Below are 23,762 nucleotides of genomic sequence, written 5' to 3' on the forward strand. Positions count from 1 at the left end.
GACTCTATTTCTAAGAGCCAGTACTGTCCGTAGACGCCTCCTAGGTCATGTGGCCAGCATGACTGTATGGAGTGCCTTGCATGGAGCTATATATCCCTCTTATATCAACAACCCCAAGAGAGACAACAATGATGTCTTTTGTGAAGGAAATGGATATCCAGATGAAGTTGCCTAAATTTATTTTGGACTAGCATTGAGCCATAGCAGTTAAAGTGGTGTCAAGCCGCATTCTACTGTGTGATGCATCCTCAGTTTCTATAGCTCCTGGAATTCACAGACAGTGTCACATTTTTCTGGAATATCAACACTGGAAAGAATCTTGCAACACTGGGAAGTTGGTAGTATCACATAAATGGAAATACAAACCAGGCATGCTGATGCTACCAACTGTATCCTTACAGTGATGTTTCAGAAGTGCTGCCAGATCCCTTTGCAGCTGAAACTTCAGAGGAATGGGGCAGGAGTGGTGTGTCATAGAATCATAGTGTTTAGAAGAGACCCCAGGGGCCATCCAGTCCAACCTCATTCTGCCACACAGGATAATGCAATCAAAGCACTCCTGACAGATGGTCACCTGGGCTCTGCTTAAACATGCTTCATCTCTCGACATGCTGCATTATCACAGGATGCCTATGCCCCATACCACTTGAGAAATTATACTGTTTAGCCAGTATTGCACCACCTGACATCTGCTGGGAAGTAGCAACCAGTAATGGAAGGTTTAAGGCAGTGACATCTCCGGTCCACCCCCTGTTCGGGTATCAGCCAGCATTCCAACACCTTAAATCAAGAAATAGTTTCCTAAGATCTACAGAGATACTTGCAGGAACACCTCAGCAAGCGAGAGTCCAAAAGTGGCAGGCTAAAACCCAGAACCTCAAGCCATGGCTGATATCGAATCAGAAATTCCTCCCTGGGCACAAAGAAGACTGGGTGACTTGAAAGACACTAAACAGACTGTGTTCTGGCACCACGAGATGCAGAGCTAACCTTAAGAAATGGGGCCATAAAGTGGAGTCCATGACATGTGAGTGTGTGGAGAAGAGCAACAGACCACCTACTACAATGCAGTCTGAGTCCTGCCACATGCACAGTGGAGGACCGTCTTACAGCAACACCAGAGGCACTCCAAGTGGCCAGCTACTGGTCGAAGGACATTGAGTATAATACCAAATTTTTGACTTTGTATGTGTTTTTAAATACATTACAACTGTACCCTCGGTTTGCTTCTAACATGATAAATCAGTGGTTCTCAACCTGTGGGTCCCCAAGTGTTTTGGTTTACAATATCCAGAAATCCCAGCCAGTTTACCAACTGTTATGATTTCTGGGAATTGAAGGCCAAAACATCTGGGGACCACAGGTTGACAACCACTGTGATAAATAAATAAACGGAAATATAAGCCAGGCATGCTGCTGTTACCAACTGCATCCTCGCAGTGAAGTTGCAGAGATGCTGCGAGATCCCTTTGCAGCTGAAACTTCAGCGGAAGGGGGCTAGAATGATGTGTCATAGCATCATAGTATTGGAAGAGACCCCAAGGGCCATCCAGTCCAACCTCATTCTGCCACACAGGATAATGCAATCAAAGCACTCCCGGCAGATGGCCACCTGGGCTCTGCTTGAAGGTGCCTCATCCCTCGACCTGCAGAGTTTGGCTATTTTAACCCGTTCCTCTGAAGCCCCCCTCCTCGCAAACTGCATTGAAAGCCAACGAGAGGCATTGAAACGGGATTCCAAGGAGGGAGAGAATAACAGTTCTCATCGGAACCTCAGCGCCAGGTTCAAAGGGGAGCCAGAAGCAGCCTTTCGGGTCTGGACAGGCAGCTTTCCTCGGAGGCGCGACTTGAGAGTGAAGGGAAAGAGAGAGGGAGGGAGGGCGGGAGGGAGGCACAAGGCTGGAGGGACCCACCTGCAGCAGCAGCAGCCAGGGCGGAGCAGCCGAGCAGGAGCAGCATCGGGGGCCAGGGCGGGCCGCCCATCGCGGAGCCGGCGCCGGAGCCGGAGCGGGAGCAGGGCGGGCATGGGCTCCACCCGCCCGGGAAGGGGTCTCGCGCGCCGCTACACGGGCTCCCCCGCCCACGCGCCGCGCCGGGACCCGCGCCCAGCGCCCACGCAGCCCGCACCCCCGCGGGGAGCTCCGGAGGGCATCCTCCTGCCTGCCTGCCTGCCTGCCTCCCTTCGCCGCCGCTACACACCCCTCCGCACACCAGGCAGGAGGATGGAGGGGCTTTGAGTGCTGTGCCTCCTCCTCCTCCCGTTCTTCCTCCTCCCCTTTCCCTCCTCCTCCTTCCTTTTATTCCTCCTCCTCTGGCGCGTCTTCTTCTTCCTCCTCTTTCCCCCCCGGGCGCCCTCCTCTCCCTCTGCCCCTGGGAAGGCGAGGTGGGGAGCGTGGCCGGGGGTGGAGAGGGGCTTGCCCCGGAGCAACCTCACGGCATTCCTGGAAACCACTGACTTTTCCCCCGCTGTCACCTCGCGGCACGCCAAGGGGCCTCAGCCGGTTTGACAGGCGGCGAAGGGGGAAAGGGAAGGGGCTCCCCTCAGCCCCGCAACCCACGCTTCTTCCTCCTCCTCCTGCCCTTGTGAAGCCACCTCTGCGCCTCCCACCCCTTCTACTACGGGCCCCAGTGCCTGGCTGACCTCCTTCTTGTTCCCCGAGGCCAGGACTCTTTCTCACCCTCTGAGCCAGTGGTTCTCACCCTTCCTGGTGCCGCCACCCCTCGATACCGTTCCTCCTGTTGTGGTGATCCCCAACCATACAATTATTTTCGTTGCTACTTCAAAACTGTCATTTTGCTACTGTTGTGAATCATAATGCAAATATCTGAGATGCAGGATGTATTTTCATTCACTGGACCAAATACCCCATACGTCCGAGTTTGGGTTAGTGGGGTGTTGATTTTGTCATTGCTGGGATTTATAGCTCCTTTACAGTCAAAGAGCATTCTGAACTCCACCAACGATGGAATTGAACCAAGCTAGGCACACAGAACGCCCGTGACCAACAGAAAATACTTGGTGGGCATTGACCTTGAGTTTTGGAGTTGCTGTTCACCTACATCCAGAGAGCACTGTGGACTCAAACAGTGGTGGATCTGGACCAAACTTGGCACAAATACTCAATATGCCCAAATTTGAACACTGGTGGAATTTGGGGAAAATAAACCTTGGCATTTGGGAGTTTTTGAATTTTGGGAGTTGTAGTTCACCAACACTCAGAGAGCACTCTGTACCAAACTGGTGATGGAACTAGTAAACTTGCCACACATACCCAACATGCCAAACTTTGAATGCTGGTAGGGTTTTTTTGGGGGGGGGGGGGCGGGGGGACTCGCCGAACATGATGGTAATTGTAGTTTTCCTGCATCCAGAGAACCCTGTGACCCCCACCGAAGATGGATCTGAACCAAACTTGGCACACAGACCCAACATGGCCAACTGCAAATACTGGTGGGATGTGGGAGTTGTAGTTCAACCACATACTTATGCATTTTTGAATGGGAGCATTAATAAAAAACAAAAGGAAAGACTGCCTTTTTTCTAATAAATAGCATTACAAATGATCTAAGTTGCTTCTGCTCCTCCTCCTGATGCTGCTGGGCCACTCTCAGTCCCACATCACATGGGCACTTTCCCCCCTGCCTTGAAGGGACTCCCTGGCATGAGCCTCCCTCCAGCCTTGCACACTTCCTTCGCCTGTGCTTAGGCACCACACTGCCATGCGTGCAGCACGCCTGCTCTCCCCTCCTTGCTTGGAGTCTCAGAAACAGCCCTCCCCTTGGCTGAGAGTCCAGCCAATCACAGCAGAAGGAGGGCTTTTGGTGGGAGGATTTGCCATCTGTTTCTAAAAAGGAAGTGAAGGACAGGCAGAGAGATCTATAGCCTTCTCTGCCAAAGGGGTTCCTAAGACCATCAGAAAAATGTGTTTTCTGATAGTCTTTGGCAACCCCTCTGATACCTTCCCCGCGACCCCCAGGTTGAGAAACACTGCTGTAAGCATTCCTGCCCCAAACGCCACAACCAGGGTCCATCTTCACTGAAGAATGAACATGGTTCAGCACTACTTTAACTAACTGCCCTGGCACAATGCTATGGAATCACAGGAGCTGTTCTTTTACAAGGTCTTTAGCCCTCTGCCCCAGAGTGCTGGTGCCTTGCTGAGCCACAGTGTCACGTTGAACCATAGCAGTTGAAGTGGTGTTCAACTTCATTACTCCTATTTACTCAAGTCTAATGCACCATCGAATCTAATGTGCACTTCAATTTTCAAAACCCTGAAACCGAAAAAAGTATTTGCTAGCAAATTTAATGCATAGCAGCATAAAATGCACTTTTTGTAATTTGGCTATACTTGATCTTAGCCAAAAGGCCGAGAAGCGATTTTCTCCCCCCAGAACTGTTCAAGCAAAATATAGACTGGTGGGCTCATTTACTAGCGGGCCTATTTAACCATGTAAATAAGGCATGTTCTGTCCCATCAGGCTGGAAATTAAGCATTATAGTGCTGATTTTCAAGAAAGGAGACAAAGCCGACCCTAGGAATTATCGCCCAGTCAGCCTGATTGACATTGCAGCTAAGATCTACGCAAGATATCTTCTGGACAAAGTAGAGGAATGGGCTAAAAATAATTTGATAATAAAGGAAGAACAAGCAGGCTTCAGGCAAGGCTACTCCACTATAGACAATGCCTTTGTTCTCCAGCATGTAATTGACAAATATTCTTCATTGAACAGAAGTTTATATGTTGCTTTTATAGATCTATCCGCTGCCTTTGACTCAATAAGCCGAGGGATACTTTGGAGGAAATTTTCAAAGTCCAACATAGACAAAAGACTCCTGGAGCTTCTGACTGCTCTATATGCTGACTCCTCCGGTAAAGTGAGATTAGGTCATTTTATGAAGTATTTTTTAATATTGTGTGTGAAACAAAGTTTGTGTACACTGAATAATCTGAAAGCAAAGGAGTCACTATCTTAGCCATCCACAAAGACAATTTTGGAGTATTTCACAATTCTGGATAATTTGTGTATTGATTTCAGACAGCCTAAGTCATGTATTTCTCCTTGATATAGCACCCTTATACATTATCCGCAGTAAGAGGCGAGTAATAAATTTATTATTATTATACACCTATGTCTGTCTTTATTAAGCATCCACATCCCAAAAAAGATTGAATCTTCTTAGGTTTATTTAAAAGGAAAGGCTCTCCGACCTTCAACTAGGAAAAATCCCTTATAATAAGGATGCTTGTCAGCTCTTTAAAGGACCAGTTTTCTGGCCTTCAAAAAAGGAACATCCCTTATAAAAACTAAAGTATCTTTTATTTGCCCATTTCATGCTTTCATAGTTTCAGCATATGCAGTAGATGTTAATTTGCTCCTTGTGACGGCTGTCTCTACATTACAAGTTCTTTTTGAGCAGCAGGTCACAGTGAGCAAGGAGTTATTTTCTCCACCATCTTGCACACTTTGTTTTGTTGGTTTTATTTATGTTTAGAAATTCTTCTGAAAAATGTAGTGAAGTGTTGCATGCTATTGGCCACTATAGGGAGGCCTTGCCATGAGGCAGAATGAGGCAGCTGCCTCAGGTGTGGTGGAAGACACTGTCCTTTTGTCAGTGCTGAACTAAGAAGGCATGTGAAACTGAGGGAGGCTTTTTGATGTTTCTCTCAAGCAGCAAAATGTCTTAGATTCATCCCCAACTACAGGGAATAAAATGGCTCAGTTGTTTCATATGCCCTTAGCCATGTACCAACAATGTACATATATATGTGGGTGTAAAATATACACCCAATATTTCTATAACAAGGTAACTTACAGATTTTAGAAAAATGATAAACAATAATAGAACACAGAACTGCCAGATAATTATGACTTAGGAGGATGACTGCACATGAGAGCTGGAGACACAGGTTTTCATTTCATGTTATAGAGATCAGTGTAGATGAAACAAATATAGTCAACCCTCCACATTTGCAGATTCCACTTTTGTAGATTTGATTATTCATGGATTTGATTTAAATGTCCTAAGAATCTCTAGGCCCTTTGGTGGAACTCTGCCAGGTGTTGATCATAGATGCTGGAGTACCTAGATAGATTTCTAGAGATAATGTTTAAATCAAATCTGTGAATAATCAATTGCTTCTTCATCAGCTTTTTAAATTTTACACAATTTTTAGAACACTTTTCTAGAAATTCTAGCTCCTCCAGTGCGAGCCAGTGGGAGCTGATCATAGAGTCATGCTAAAGTATCTAGAGATTCCGAGGACGTTTTCCCACCAGCGTTATAGAACAGAGACTATTCCCTGCCAGTCCAAACTGCTCTTGCAGAATTCTGGGAAACGTAGTTCAGGGAGAAGTCTTTGGAATTTTCAGCTAGAGAGGTTCTCAGCGTCTCTGAATTACATTTCCCAGAATTCTTCAGGAGCAGATTGGACGATTGACCTATAATTCTAGTAGGAAAACATCTCTAGAGAGGTATTATGTATTTTAAAAAATGATCCACACTTTTTCAGGGATCTGGTGCCCCTTACTGCAGTGAATGTGGAGGGCTGAATGTATGTTCTGGCAATTATTGCAGGGCATACTTTGGTGCATGTGCTATGGCTACAAAATTAAGTCACCAAATAGCAGAAAAATGAATGCAGAACCATGCTGATAATTTAAATGTGCTGTCCGTAATTATTCAGTCATATAGAGCCACAGTGGTGCAATGGGTTAAACTCTTGTGCCGGCTGATCTGCTGACCTGAAGGTTGGGTTGCTGACCTGAAGACTGCCAGTTTGAATCTGCAAGATGGGGTGAGCTCCCTTCTATCAGCTCTAGCTTGTGGGGACATGAGAGATGCCTCCCAGCTAACATGTCTTCCTTGGACACTTTTAAGCAGAGGCAGGGGGTTGGACTGGATAGCCCATGAGGTCTCTTCCAACTCTATGATTCTATGTCCAGGCATCCCCTGGGCAACGTCTCTGTAGACGGCCAATTCACTGATACCAGAAGCGACTTGCAGTATGTTCTCTCAAGTAGCTTCTGACATGATTTTAAAAATTCAGTAGAAACGGAAATAAACTATAATATTTCCATGAGAATGTATATACACGCAGTCCCTGAGTTATAAACATCTGATTTACAAACGACTCAAATTTAAGAACAGGCGTAAGACAATAGGAAGTGAGAGAAATCTACCCTCCCCCCCCCCCCCCCCCCCGGTTAGGGAAATTCACTCCAGAGAGACTTATCATGGGGAAAAGGCGTCTCCACTGAAGCTTTATTACCAAATCCTTGTTTCCACAACAAGCCAAACAAATTCAACTTAAGAACAAACATACAGAATCTACCTTGATTGTATCTTGGGGACTTCCTGTACTTCTTTTAACAAATATAATAGTCAGTCTTTAGTAGCAGTAGCAGTCAGACATGTGTTGAAAATAAAATTATAGTTTATTCCTTAAATAGTTGCTTCTCAGGCATTATGGTACATACAGTGTTAAAACAGGATCACAGATATAAAATTGAAAACAATATCTGTTGCTTAAGAAAAACATGTTTTGCTTACTGAAAACAAATACAGTTTGTGAATGATTGCTATTCTCCCTGACAAAAAATGGAAATTATTAGGAGCCCCAATTTCCAGGCTTCTTGAAAATAATGACAGTCAGCAATCTGTGCTGGGATTGTAAAAACAGTACCTAGCAAAGAGATTAGATATGTAGTAGTAGAAAGTGCCTGTCTAGACGTGGCAAATACTATACATGCCACGGCATTTAGAGAAAATGATAGGACTGCAGAACATAGAAATGTTTTCTCCAGTTATTTTAAGTTGATACTGAAAATTAGAGATGCAGAAAATATCACCTTGGCTGCTTTTCTGGTTAGGGAAACAAGATAATCAAACAAGTTAGAGCAAATGCTAAATGATTATTAACATACAGTGATTATAATGATTATGACAAGACATAGCCATCATGAGGCATAGTATTGTGATAACTGTTTACAATCACTGTGATTATATTTTGGAACCTACATTTTAACACAGCAACGAAACATAGCAAGAGTGAGCCACTGAAGTCAGGTCTAAATAGGTTCAAAGAGCAAGAAAAAAATATCTAAATACAACGCAGTAGCAATTAATATTTCTTATGATTGGTGTGTTTAAAAATATTTTTTAGAAAAATCTATATCTGTTTCCTTATATTGATACATATTCTGAGAACATTGCATGAAAGAAGTATGCATTTCATGAAGTCATGAAGGGAGTGTCCTCCATGACACATGACGTTTATTCAGAAAGAGGAAAAAGAAACATGAGGTTTTAGGTTTCTGCAGATTATAACCAAAAAGCAGAATGATATCTTCCTCCAAAAGCAACTTTGAGATCTTTTTGATCAGAATTTTGCAGGGAGAGTTTTTTGCTAAGCCCACTCCTTTCTCATGCAAATGCTTCTCTAAGACCAGTTCCCTTACAGCAGGACTATTTTCAATTTCAGGGCTCATTTGGTAGACAAAAATGAAATGCAGAGACATTTGCACACTAAACCAAGCAACTAGTGGAAGTTCATGTATTCCTCATCCATTTCCTAGAAAATGCCTGAACTAAATAAACCTAAATCAGCATTATAAGGGATTTACAGGGATGGAAATCCACAACTATTTCCTTTGTAATGGTCAATAATTTTCTAATTGACCAAAATAGGTAAAGGTTTTTCCCTGACATTAAGTCTAGTCGTGTCCGACTTGGGGTTGATGCTCATTTCCATTTCTAAGCCGAAGAGCCGGCATTGTCTGTAGACACCACCAAGGTCATGTGGCCGGCATGACTACATGGAGCGCTGTTACCTTCCCGCTGGAGCGGTACCTATTGATCTACTCACATTTGCATGTTTTCAAACTGCTAGATTGGCAGAAGCTGGGGCTAACAGCAAGAGCTCACCCTGCTCCCTGGATTCAAACCCCCAACCTTTCAGTCAGCAAGTTCGGCAGCTCAGCAGTTTAACCCACTGCACCACCAAAATAAGTTAGACCTTTAATTTAATCTATTTTATTTTTCTATTTTATTTGTATCCTGCTTTTCACTTAGTGTCGAACCTCAAAATGCTTACAGCGTCCTGCATATGCTTGTGTATAAATCTAAAAAATCTAGTCCAACACTTGACCCAATAAACCTGGATCAATTTATTCACTGGTCAATGTAAAATACTGTACCTTAACTCTTATCAGAGTACAGAGGTGAAAGGCTCTAAAAGATTAATCAACTACCCTACCTTGCTATACATGCCAAATAGGTCCAGAATTTTGCCTCAATCTGGGGAAAAACTATTGAACTGGGATACATCATTTGCTTTTCTACTAATTAATTTGGCACTGTTCCATTATCTGGGTGGAGGCCATAAGAGGGCGCTAGAGAGAGACTGGGTGGGGGGTGGGTTGAAGGAGTAAAACAATTTCTCAGTTTTCTTGTTATTCCCCCCACCCAGATCCCCATCATTTATGATATAAGGGGGAATAACCAGCAAAAATGAGGGGAATGGTTTTTCTCCTTCGACTTCCTTCCTGTGAAATGGACTAGCCTTCCCTCTCTAGCGCCCACTTGTGGCCTCTGCTCAGATAATAGAACAGTACCATTAATTTAAAGTGCAAGCATATTATTGTCATAAAAGAATTTCAAAAATGTGAACAATAAGGTTAATTTTTGAACTACAAGCCTGATCAAAGATCGCTTTTTATATATTGGCATCTCTATGGCTATGCACCATTCTTGTTATAGTTTAACTCTGTGTCATTGCATGGGGTTCAATTAGTCAGATTCTTCTGGCTACTTGAAGTTGTGTCATGTGTTTTAGTTTGTTTCAGCTAGTGTCTTAATAATTTGCCTTTTTAGACTTGGAATTCAAACCTCTATTAGTCCATGGCAATAACTCATTGCTATCTAGTGCTGGGGGGAAAGGGGTACCTTTGGCATCTTGACTGTGAGGTTTTGTTTTGTTTTGTTTTGTTTTGTTTTTTGGCATTTGGTTATAATAGGATAGTGTTTCAACTTGTATTTGACTGGAAGATGATAACTACACCATTTGTACTTTCAAGACTTAACCTTATTTTTGAATGGAAATACTGTTAAACTAACATTTCTGAACGCTAAAACAAATAGGGAGCCTTGTGGCAGAGAATTAATCCAGATACATATCCAAACAGCCCAGGGACCTCACCTCACAACCTCTGAGGATGCCTGCCATAGATGTGGGTGAAACGTCAGGAGAGAATACTTCTGGAACATGGCCATACAGCCCGGAAAACATACAACAACCTTCAAACTGACCTGCCTTATATTTGAGTTCCTATGTGTCATGCTCTTTGCGAATCACTGGCATCTCTAATTCATCCAGCCTTTGGTATGAATGACTGTGTATGACATATATGCATCATTGTGCGTGTGCTTCTTATCTTTTCATAAAGGTCTGCAAAACTGTTAAACAGTTCTAAAATAAAATGTCACAATTAATCTGTCACACTGGTGGAGAGTTTGTTTCTGTGGTTTCTCATGTGTGAGCTACCAGTGGAAAATGAGAAACTGCAAGTTATGACTAAAGACTTCCCTCTTTGATATTTTAGGAGCTCACAAATGAATGAACAAAACCAAAATACTCATGATTCCAAATGGTGTTAACAACAAACTCTTCTAGCCACAGATGTTTCACGTCAGATTCTTATCTTGGATTAGAAGTATTGTAAAAATTCCAGATAGGAGGATAAAGATGATAGTAGTCTACTACTGTGCTACTACTACTACTACTACTACTACTAATAATAATAATGTTGAGAACCCTCGAGATATTGCCATGAACCTCAACCTCAAAACACTTGACAAGAGACTATTACAGTCCAAGGCCAAGCCAATTAGTCCATGGTAGAAACAGAATCTAAGGGAACAAGTGGAAGAGAAAGCCAAATATCCAGTCCAGAGTCAAATCCAAATACCAGAATGCCAATTAACGAGGTTGTGTCCACAAGACAAGAGCCATAGTCCAAGAGCAGCCCAAATTCCAAAAGGTACACGAAAGACAAGGTTCCAAGTCCAGGAATCAACACAAAAGTTGCAGCCAGCAATCAGGTAACATACTGAAAACCTTTAAATGCTGCTTTCACAGCAGATCCCGATTGCCAGCCTTCTTCTCAGCAAATTGTGCTGATCTTCTCAACTGAGCCTTTTCTTTCTTTAGTTCCACAAAGGAAGGCTCAGCCTGTTCAACAGCCAAGCCCTTGCTCAGCAAACCCTCATCCACACTATCCATGACAGATATAGTGGTTCAAGCATTGGGCTAAAATTCTGGAGACCAAGGTTTGAATTCACCTTTGGACATGAAAACTCACAAATTAACCTTTGGCAAGATACACTATCTCAGCCTCAGAGGAAGGCAAAGGCAAACTTGCTTGGAACAAATCTTGCAAAGAAAGTCCTGTGGATAACTGGACAGCAAATAACAACATTCTATCCGACTTTTCTTGAGTTTTGAGACAGGATACAATATAGCTAGAATACATAAAAACATAAACTATTAAAACACATATATTAAAAGACATAAGTATAAGATTAAAACACATAAAATAGTGGTCATTGTTATCATAGTACTGATGTGTCCATGAAGCAACATAGGGAAGAATGTAACAAGTAAAAGCTGAATATACTGAATATACGAAACATTATAAATTAATGTAACACTCCACCCATCTTGGCTTACAAATAGTTATGCAAAACAAGGTGTGTTTGTTTTTAAGATGACACAAATTATCTTTGTTATTTTTGCTGCAACAGATGTAACAAGTATTTTATATTGTATTGTTTTAAAGCTATTTATTGTACTTTGTTAAATTATCCAATTGTTTTAATTGCTTATGTTTTATCTTTTTGTATTGTATATTGGCATTGAATTTTGCCAGACTGTGAGCTTCCCTGAGTCCCTTCGGGTGAGAAGGGCGGGATAGAAATGATGGAAATAAATAAATAACATGCAACACACTTAACATTGCCGACATTGAGAATAAATGGAGTGGGGTGTCTTAATTAAAACATTAAAGAATTATTAGTGAGATAAGGTGACATCTAGTGTCAGTTACAAGAGTGAACAGGGCTAAATTCAAGTGAATGTATTTGTATTAGCTTAACATTTTATTTTTTGTGTCATTAGCCTATGTAAACAATACTTGGTTATTGCTTTTTATCTCATCTGTTGTATTTTCTAAAGTTTCTGATGTATTTTATTAATTCTGTATTGTAATACCATAGCACTAGTTTTTCCACTTAGCTTTAAAATACAATTAAATGTACTTCTGTGATATCTGCACTGAAGATCTAGTAAAATTAGGCATGCAATTTTTAGGATATCTTCAGACAAAGGACAATAACTTCACATAAGAGGATCAAGGGAAATCTTCATTATGCAAAAAGTAAACAGAACCTACTCTATATTCTTTTGTTCATAACTGCATAGAAAAGATAATAATATAACCAATATAAAATACCCTCATTATATTGGTCTAAGAAAAGCACAACATTTCTACAAAGATCTGGAAGAGTAGATGTGGCCAATACAATTTGTGAGCTACACAAGCTGTTTTGCTATGTTTGATATGACCGTTGTATTCATGGGAAAGTACCTGTAGTGTCACAAACTCACACCTTACAAAATACATGCCCCCTGGGGATTTTCCCCATCTTCTAGGTCAAGGCTATCAAACTCATATTCATCAAGGGCCAAATTAGCCTTATTGTTGCCTTTAAAGTGAAGTTGAATCCATGGACAGAGAATCAGTGAAGACAGAAGTTCAACCATAGTTTTTTTTTTTAATATAGTGGTTGGTACTCTTTAGTTTTTACCCAATTTGGATTCCCAGATGTTACTGAACAACTCCCATCATGTCTTATCCACCATACAGACTGGGGATAATGGGAATCCCAACAGCACATGTGGTTCTGAGGTTGGGGAAGGATTAGGACATATTAAATCCAGACATCATATACACAAGCATTGTATCTAAATCTAAACCAACTAATCTTGACTAAATAGAACAAACCGTAGCCTTCCAAAGGTTACTGTATCACAACTGCCATCAGCTCTATTCTTTATGTCTAATGACGGAGTAAACAGGTGGTGCAGTCTAGCATCTGGAGGGCCACATAAAAAGACATGGTGGGCTGGATTTGTACTGCAGGCCTTGAGTTTGCCATGTGTGATGATTCTATTATACGTTTGAGGGTCTAGCATATTCCTTGAGCGGTATCTGAGATATTCCAGTAATTCTATGTTAACTTCCAATATAAGCTGATTATTTCAATAGGATTCAGTATTTTCTACAATGCCCTTTTTCACAGTAATTCCCTCCAGATATGGGGGGGTCATACTGAATTCAGTGATATAGTGGTATAGCAGCTGAATGACCTCCACAGTGTTTTTAAAAAATATTTTAAAGAGGTCATTGCAGTCTGCAAAGCATCCAGAAAGCCCCCTCCCCACACAAATTCTTTCTATTTGCATTCTCCAAAGCCTCCAGGAAGCCTCCTAAATAGGTGTTATTATGCTGTCTTTCTACAGCTAGTGCTAGTGCTGCCAGTGGTGAGGAATGCAGGAAGTTGAAGTTCAACAATCTTTGGAGGGACACACAGTTCTATCGCTGTACTAAAGGTACACACTCCCCTGCCTGCTTTGTTTTAACATGAAAACATGTTGTCTTCTGCCTCAGCCAGAAGGGTAGGAAATCTACCTTTAAGTGTTATTGTACCACACAGCACAGAAGATGGGGAGTGTAGCCCATGGCAGGATACATGGGAGTAAGCCAAAATTTGCTTCCTGACTCACATAAATTGCCAACCTCTGTGACAGGCAATCAGATCACAGGGCTGCCAGACTCAAAACTGGGCAAGTTTCCTGTAGCATTAATGGTTGTGTAGAAGTGGGGATTTCAGAACATGTTACTTGTTACTTGCTTACAAAGCAAAAACACTTCATGAAATTTCCTCTTCTACATAGCCATTAAAAGCATAGGCACGCTCTCTTTGGTAAACTTAATATATGTAGCCTGCTAATTACTAGGTGGAGAAAGTCTGGATCAAAACTTGGAAATATGATTTTCAGGGACAATCATTCTCAGTGAAGGGTGATGGATTCAGGGACTTATAGCCTAAAAGTAAAAATTTCTAAACTCTGACCTGAAGTAGGAATTGATAGATTTCTTGCGATTTCCTATCCAATTCTTCTAAATTTCATGGGTAACCTGCCAGTAGCAATACATCAAATGAGGTTGTTTCTCCTGAAATATTGGAAGGTATGCCAAAGACACGATAGAAAGGGCAGGGCCAGTAAGTATTGTCCTGTTCTACTCCTGATTAGACGGTAACGTTTGAATAGGGCTACTGTGTTGCCTTGGTTGGATTAAAAATGAAGAAAATTAAGTATTAGCAGTTCAAAAAACCTTTCAACGTTATTCAAAGAAGGAAAAAGCTAGTACTCAGAGGATGAGTCATCATAGCTTTGTCCTTTCACTAGAAGGTATCAGCAAGGGCAATTCTATCTGAATTTGTTAGTTTGCAAGCCTATATTTCCGGACAAAATAAACAACTTTTAGTCAAAGTGATGAAGAACCCAACATGGAGAAAAGCGGAAGCTACAGTTATCTGGAATTATAAATCCAAATTACTCCAAAATCCAAAATGATCCACATGGAGTACACAAATTTTATCTAATGCACAAGATTATTAAAATATTATTTATAAAATTCCCTTCAGGATATGTATAGAGGATTTGGGGGGGGGGGGGGGGTTCAACAATATTTAACAGAGAGGATTTTTCAAATTTTCCAGAATTTCCAAGGCTTTTATTTCTGCTGCCACCAGATATGTAGAGGATTCGAACTTGCTTGCTACCTCTATCAAATGCTGCCACCAATGCTTTATTCAGGAGCCTCTTCTAGGTTAGGATATTGAGAGAGACACATGTGACACTTTATGTGAGGAGAAACAAGAAATGGTTGTTTATTTGTAGTTTGAACAGTATGTGTGATAGTTTCATTAACATTGAACAGTAAAGTTGCTTAACAGTTTCCTTAAAGGCTTATGCTTCTCTCTTCAAAAGATGTTCATATAACTTGGTTTCTGTGTAAGTATGTTCCTTCACCAAGGAAACACAAACAGAAGAGTTTACTTTTAAATCCACTTTCCCTGTGATTTAAATAGCAATACTCTAGACTATAAAGTTCACAAATATAGTTCTCAGCCCTTCTTTTCCTGATGACTTTAATTATATTTTCTCAAAGAGGCTTCCTTTTAAAAACACAGTTCCCAACTGACTGACTTCCAAACTCCAACTCCTAACTGACTGAATTCCAAGCCCTAACTATAAAAGAATTCCCTGGCTCTGTGGCTTCAACTGTCACTTTGGCTCCGCCCATCTCCAGTTGCTAAGCAACCTCCTAATTGCATTGAGTCAATCAGACTGCACCTTTTGTAATGGCTACTTGATGGCTCCTCCCCCTTGCTCTGCTGAGCTTCTGCAAGTAAAGCCTGCAAAATGGCCGCACCATCAACCCTGCTTACAAAATGGCCACACACCAGTCATGCAAGGTGGGCACCTACCAACCTTGTAAGGTAGGTAAGATCAGTTAAACTATGCATATGAAGCATACATGAAACATCAATTAATTTTTGTATAGATTTGGTTCTATAGCTCATAGTGTAACTTTTTGCAAATACAAGTATTAGAAAATTCAGAAAATTTGGAGTCCAAAATAATCCTGGTCTTCAGCATTTTGGATAAGGGATAATCAACTTGTACATGTTTTTCAGAAAGGGTGGTGGTTCACTGAAGCTTAAGGCAAAAAATTTAAGTGCAAGCCCATTTATGTTCAGACATGTTCATCTTTCATGCATAATTCTAGTATGTATTATGTTTTGGAAGGAAAGTTGAAATAAATTATTCAGTATTCAAAATTCTTGATGTAACTTGGCCAAAAAGGAAACATTTCCTCTTGAATTTCTAGTGAGCCAATAAATGCATAGGATTTGCCAACAGTATCTTAAAAACAATGAAAATGGTAAAAACTGTCAGAAGAAAATTACCAGCATCGTCAGAAGTAAGTGTCACTTTGGCTTTTAACCTAAGCTTGTTTGGATCCTATCGAAATCAATAGAATGAAGCATATAATGAAGTACATTGCAGCCTGATCCTTTATATGTATGCTTGATGAATGTCTGAGAACTCAATAGGATATCTTCCTATAGCATTATGGGAATAATTATACATGCACACATCCATTTACACATAACTGTGTGCACCCACACACCCACACACATGTATAGGATTGCAATCTGAAACACGTAGCTTATGTTTAATTTTATATATGTGCTAATACCTCTGTCTGTGTGCCTATAGTCAGAGATACCACTACAAAATCATTCTCCATAGTCTATGGAGGATTCCTGGGAAGCACAAGAGGATATCTTTATTGTTATGCATCCAGCCAGAGGCACAGGGAAGCCAAAATGGTAAAATATCTGGAAGCCAAGCCCAAGCCCAAGCCCAAGGAGGAGGAGTTAAGGGACCTCAGGATGTTTAACCTGGAAAGAAGGTTAAGAGGGGACAATGAGAGCTGTGTTTTAATATTTGAAAGGATGTCACATTATGTCACAAGGATGCTTCTCCAAATAGTAAGACACAGAGCAACGAGTTCAAATTGCAGGAAAAAAGAGATTCCACCTAAATATTAGGAAGAACTTCCTGACGAGCAGAGCTGGTTGGCTGTGGAATATGCTACTTGGAAGTGTAGTGGGGTCCCCTTCTCTGGAGGTTTTTGAGTGAAGGCTGGATGGCCATCTGTTTTGAGAGGTTTGATTGATAATCCTGCATGGCAGGAGGGTTGGACCCTTGTGGTCTCTTCCATCTCTATGATTTTATGACTCTCTAACAGTCTCTGAGATAGTCAGGTTTTGTGTCAATTGCATGCATTTAGTGAATCTCTCCCTCTGCAATGCCAAAAAGGGCATACACCTGTGTTCCATTGGTTTGTGTCACTAATATAATATCAGCCGTCATATATCTTTTAGATCAGATTTGGACACAAAATCATGGGACAAGAGTAGCATTTGTTTAAAATACCCCAAACACTAAATGGCATGTCCTTGATACTAGCATTTTAGTTTGTAAAAGGTGCAAATAATATATTGCTACTGTTGTTCCTAGTTATTTTGTTATTCATTACCTAGTGCATACGAGTTTGCTAACCAAAAATAGTCATTTGGTAATTTAAAATGGCATCTCAGAAAGAAAGAATTTCTATTGGCATATATACTTTAAGTGAAGAATGTTAAGAATGCCTTTGCTGTTGCTTGAAACTTGCAGTTTATTTGATTCCTTGCCAATGTTACTTACTATTGCAAGTCAACAACAATAGTTAACACTCAAAGGAAGACTCTGCTTTTGATTCTTCTGTTTTTGTTTTAATTTATATTATTTTATTTGCCCCAAATGCAATCTCTTTTTTTTCAAGTGTTATTTCCCTTTCTATATCTTCTATATCAAACTGTTTGTTTCCATACACTCGATGTTGCATCCGCAATGCTCTCATTGCATAGATCCCCACTTCTTTCTCTTTTATCTTCTTCCACAGACCAGATGCCTTTCTGACTCACTCTTCTGTTTCTTTGCTCCTTCTTGCCCTTTAGGATTTCTACTATTTTACTGAACTTTTACTGTGAGTCTGTGTGGGTGAAATTATCTCAAATGAGCGCAAAACAATTAAATAACAGGGCAGGCACTAAAGCATGTCAAACCATTTTAGAGTAATTATTACATGTTTTACTTTGTGCTTTAAGGCATGAATCCAACAGTCAAATAATTTTTGCTACTCAGGAATGCATATCAATTATGCTGTGTTTTCATGTATTTAAGAGTGAATTTAGCTCTTGTGTATAGTGACACATTTATAGAAGGTCAGGCAGAGGACAGTCTGGAGGACAGGAGATATATGACTGCTGCCCAGTACTTTCCATTTTTAAAAACAGCTCTGGAATGTGAAAAATAATTTTATTGGGTTGTTGTGTGTCTTTCGGGCTGTGTGGCCATGTTCCAGAAGCATTCTCTCCTGACGTTTCACCCACATCTATGGCAGGCATCCTCAGAGGTTGTGAGGTGACCTCACAACCTCTGAGGATGCCTGCCATAGATGTGGGTGAAACGTCAGGAGAGAATGCTTCTGGAACATGGCCACACAGCCCGAAAGACACACAACAACCCTGTGATCCTGGCCATGAAAGCCTTCGACAACACATTGAACATCTCTACGGGGAGAAATTGTTCCAAGACACCTCACAACCTCTGAGGATGCCTGCCATAGATGTGGGCGAAACATCAGGAGAGAATGCTTCTGGAACATGGCCACACAGCCCGAAAGACACACAACAACCCTGTGATCCTGGCCATGAAAGCCTTCGACAATAATTTTATTGTTATGCCTAAATTAATCTTATGATACTTTCTCTTAATTGGTCTTGGTCATTTATTGTAAGAACCCTATTTTAAGATAGGGAAGCTATTCAGGATGCTGATTTAATCTAGCTACATTTTAGGAGATTGAGAAAGGACTCATGGGAAGAAGAAGATGTGGAAAAACATCCCTAAGAGTATCAGTTTACAACACACAGGGATCAAGATAAGTAAACATAGAGGGAGGACATTTCAAGTCACTATCTATCTTCACTACTGCCCACTGTTTCAGACCAACAAAAAACTGTACAGGTCAAATTCATAACCTGACTGAATATATCAAGGAAGGATATGAGAAAGGCTTCATTACGGGAACAGTTTTCATGGTCTTTCTGGCAGCCTATAACATGGTGCAACGTAGAAGAATACTGCATAAGGTCTACCATATTACCTAAGACTACGATTTTACAAAAACTGTCCAGACCCTCCTAGAAAACCACAGCTTCTATGTGGAGTTTCAAGACAGGAAAAGTAGACGGAGGAGGAAAAAAAATAGTTTACTCCAAGGCAATGTTCTTGCACCCAACCTTGTTTAACATCTTTACTAACGATCAGCCACACCACTATTCACAAAATTTTTTATATATGCTGATGATCTTTGCCTAACAACCCAAGCAAAAGACTTTGAAACAGTTGAACACCAACTTACTAATGCCCTGAAAGATCTCTCTAGCTACTACAAAGATAACAACCTGAAGCATAACCCTGCCAAGACACAAGTGTGTGCTGCCCACCTACATAACCATGAAGCCAACAGGAAATTGAAAGTTACCAGGAAAGGCCAAGAGCCTGAATACCGTTTACATCCTAAATATCTCAGTGTCACCTTAGATTGAACACTAACATTTAGGAAACACTGTATGAACACCAAGCACAAAGTAGCAGCACGCAATAACATCTTGTGGAAACTTACTGGCCGTGCATGGGGTGCAGACCCAAAATTAATAAGAACATTAGCCGTGGCCTTGTTTTACTCAACTGCTGAATATGCCTGCTCTGTTTTGCAAGTCTGTCCATGTGAATATAGCAATGAACAAAACATGCAGAATAATCACAGGATGTCTCAGACCTATACCTGTTGATAAACTCTATAAACTAGCTGGTACTGCCCCCCCCCCCCCCGACGTGTGGCCCGAGACTGGGAAGTTGCTGATAACTGTGAGGGAAATAAGACTGAACACTGTGAAAGTTATCTGCTGCATGACTATCAGCCTCCTCCCAGTAGACTCAAATCAAGGAAAAGCTTCATGAGAACCACTATTCCTCTTAATGTTTCCCCATAAACAGCAAGAGTATCTCTCTGGGCAGCTAAACCAGGAAATCCCAAATGGTTACCCCCCCCCCCCCCCACGAAGTTCTGCCTCCCGGGGCAAACCAAGAATGGGCAACTTGGAAGTCCCTGAACAGACTCAGAAGTGGAGTGGGCAGATCAAAAGATGGCACTACATAGAAGAATCATCCATGTATGACTGTGGAGCAGAACAAACAACTCAGCATCTGTATGCTTGCCCACAATGCCCTGCCTCATGTTTAAAGCTACAGATGATGCAGTTGTTGTTGCCCGTTTTTGGTCTAAAATTATTTAGTCGCTTGTGCTCCCTATATTTTATGAGTTTTATACTTATTAATGCAAAGCTTTTGACACGAAATAAATACTGCCCACTGTGAGGTGTTTTTCGCTCTTTAATGCTAGGAATTGTTGCATTTCAAACAAGTTATTCCAGCATAATACTTGGGAAAACATTGCTTAAGATGGTAGCTACTAGATAGATGTATAACAGTAGATAAATGATGCCTTGGTGAAACACTAGCCAGCCACTGACAGCCAAGAATTGTGCAGCTTATGTTATAAGGCCGGGGAAAGGAGCATCCTGTAGATCTGTGAGGGCAAAGGTTGCACTTTCACTGTCAGCATAATGCAAATTACATGACATTTGAATGCAGCACCATTGATTATCCATAGGGGTGTTCATGGGAACCATCCAGCATGCAATGTGCAGTCAAAGAGCAGTCTTCATAATTCTACAGTCTTCAAACTACAAGAAAGTAGATTCCACCTGAACATTAGGAAAAACTGTGAGAACTGTTCAGCAGTGGAACTCTCTGCCCCGAGTGTGGTGGAGGCTCCTTCTTTGGAGGCTTTTAAGCAGAGGCTAGATGGCCATCTGTCGAGGGTGCTTTGAATGTGATTTTCCTGCTTCTTGGAAGGGGGGTTGGACTGGATGGCCCACGAGGTCTCTTCCAACTTTATGATTCTATGATTCTATAAAATTCTATGTAACACAGCACAACAGACATGTACGTTTAATACGTGTTAGATAAGGACTGTGCACATGATTTTTCCACATGGCAGTAATAATTGTTCAAGTGGGGAAATCATCTGATGGAATAGGCCTGATGTCCTTTCGAAATGCCAGGCTCCATCATTTCACCCTGCCTTCACCCTAAACATTCCACTAGTTTTCTCATGCTAAATTTATCCTTTTTGAAACCCTGATGACAACTCTCTATTCAGCTCATATAACTCCAGATGTTTTGTGATCTCATCTCTTATGAATGTTTTTACAGTATGTGCCTACAATCAAAATTGCACTCCTTTCAAAGTATAAACTTGTTAATCACTTTAAGTTCTCTTGCCTTCTAATACATACTTATTGGGATCATTGGACAATAGTGTACGCAAAAATATGTGCACAGTTTCCCATCTAGCTTAATATCCATTTTCTGTGTATGTTGTGAAACCAAATAGCTGAGTCTGTGAATAAGAATCGGGCAAGGAATTTCACAGTGGACAATTATGGAATACACAGCCCAAAGGGACAGTTTTGCTTAATCCTATAATTTAGAGCCTATTTTATGCCTTGAGTTAACATTCATTATTAAATGGGTATTTAACTGTGATGTTCCAAATGCCGCTATAGATTATGTTATTTCAGTTTTTGCTTATTCTCCTAGAAACCTCTGTCATGATTAAACTAACTTCAATATTGCAACTATAGATGGAAATGACACTTGTTGATCCTTCAAGCCATGTGATGTTCAAGAATGAAGATTATATATTTGCTTGAGTAATTATGTCACACTGTTCACACTTTGAATGGATAAGTTCTCTTTCTAATTAAATGGAAGGAATGATTGCCTTGGTAAATAAACCAGACTGATTTTGCCCAACTGCAGCCTCTTTTTATGTCTCTTTAGGAAATGTCTGGAAGCACAACACTTGTATGAACACACAAAGACATACAGTGGCACACATACACACACCAGACTGACACAGAGTTCAAACTATATTTTTAGACATGCATCATTACATGACACAGTAATTCATTTTTTCTACCAAACCAGAGGTTAAACCAACTCCTTATAAGAGATATGCAAACATACATAAATTGTAATAACGAAATACAAGCAGTCCCCAAGTTATGAACAAGATGGGTTCTGTAGGTTTGTTCTTAAGTTGAATTTGTTTAAAAGTCAGAACAGGTACAATTTTTAAGTGTAACACAAGCCAAAAATACACGTATATTTTGTAGCATTAGATAGCAAAGGGAGGGGTTAACACCCCTGTGGTGTTTGTTTTGCTGTATGTGTCTCTATTCAGAAAATTTCACCTCATTTTCTAGGTGCCCCTGGTGGCACAATGGGTTAAACCCTTGTGTTGGCAGGACTGCTGACAGACAGGTCAGTGATTCAAATCCGGGGAGTGCGGGTGAGTTCCCTTTGTCAGCTCCAGCTCCCCATGCGGGGACATGAGAGAAGCCTCCCATAGGATGGTAAAACATCAAACATCTGGGCATTCCCAGGCCAACATCCTTGCAGACGGCAATTTCTTTCACAGCAGAAGTGACTTGCAGTATGTTCTCAAGTCACTTCTGACACAATAAAAAAAACAACCTCATTTTCTGTCCCTATGATAATTGGATTTTGAAAAATTTGGCTTGTTGTGGAAATAAGGATTGGTGAGAAACCTTCAGTAGACACATCTTTTCCACAAGATAACTCTTCCAAGAGTTAATTTCCCTTCCAAGGGGTAGATTTCTCTCACTTCCTGTTGTCTCACCTCTGATTGTAACTATGAGTAGTTTGTAAGTTGAATATTTGTAACTCAGGGACTGCTTGTATATAAGGACATTGCTCCTACACACTCCAGCTGACACCCTACAAGATCCCACCTGATCTACGTCACTAAGAAGAGTTAGTTCTGTTTAATACTTGGATGGGAAACCACCAAGTGCTGTAGACTATATTTCAGCGAAAGGAACTAGCACAACCACTTTGCCTAAAAAAATCCCTATGGAATTCATGGGGTCAACATTAGTCAACAGATATACATACACAGGATATTAAAGTTAACAGAAATGGCTATCAGTAAAGCAATCCATTCTAACAATAAAAATCATACTGTTGCACCTCCTGGATCTTTTTTCTTGCAAATGTTACCACAAAGCAGAGCTTGGAGGAGTTTCTGTTTTGGACCACAACTCTCAGTATCCCTTAGAGATGCCCATTCTGACTGTAGATTTGTCGCTGATAAAGCTGCTACTCCAAAAGTGTAAATTTTCAACGTTCTGACACAATCCACAAGCTCAAATTAATATATGCAATTGCCATTTTGCTTCTCTTCCTCCTGAAAGCAAAGGCGCAGTTAATGAACTGGACTCTTTGAAAGTGATCCTTCCAAGTGTAAATTTTTAATGCCCCCAACTCTTTGCTCTTCTTTAAGAACCATTGGTAGGAGGACTATTCAGATTCTTAACTGGAAGTCCATTATAATCAAGCAGAAGCCTTTATATTGACTTCAGCAGGGCTTTGACATGTATTTCTAAATAAATTACACTGTTTTCAAACACTGAGATTGGAGCAACAAAACTCTGAGGAACGTTTTTGGCTCAATGGTTCATCTGATGCTTTAAGTGTAAGAAGTGAACTACAATTTACAGCACTTTCCATGAAAGCTGACAGCGTTTCACCCAGACTGCTTGCTGGCAACACAGTTGGAATTAGGTTTTTTTTTTCAGATCTTAAGCTTCAGCAGGAAAAGAAATGTCCCATTGATATAATAATATCAGGGCAGGCCGAGTGCCCTGCTTGTGTAATCCAGTTTGAGCACAAATAACACATTATGGCGTTGGCATTATTTCCCTGTGAAAGTGTCTACATTTGGCTGAGCCAAGAAAGTTATCCTGATTGACACATTTATAAATGGGTCACTTAAAATGTGAATTATAGATTCAAAG

The 23,762-nt window shown here is 41.0% G+C and overlaps 1 protein-coding gene and 1 pseudogene across 3 annotated transcripts in view; both read right to left on the reverse strand.

Moving 5' to 3' along the window:
• The window catches only part of ntn4 (netrin 4), an 89,209-nt gene that overhangs the window by 52,624 nt on the left and 12,823 nt on the right, over window positions 1-23,762 (reverse strand). The window contains exon 1 of one of the 3 annotated variants that reach the window (XM_062982823.1): window positions 1,914-2,262. The exons of 1 other annotated variant lie outside the window; for it this stretch is intronic. In XM_062982823.1, coding sequence (XP_062838893.1) covers window positions 1,914-1,983 — 70 coding nt within the window. In that variant the 5' untranslated portion in view covers window positions 1,984-2,262. Of the gene's footprint in view, window positions 1-1,913; window positions 2,263-23,762 lie in introns of those variants that run through there. One more of the 3 variants, XM_062982822.1, reaches the window with a different exon arrangement.
• On the reverse strand, window positions 4,251-4,382 carry LOC134299804 (U2 spliceosomal RNA; annotated as a pseudogene).

The sequence above is a fragment of the Anolis carolinensis genome, chromosome 5 (assembly GCF_035594765.1).
Source record: "Anolis carolinensis isolate JA03-04 chromosome 5, rAnoCar3.1.pri, whole genome shotgun sequence".
NCBI lineage: Eukaryota > Metazoa > Chordata > Lepidosauria > Squamata > Dactyloidae > Anolis > Anolis carolinensis.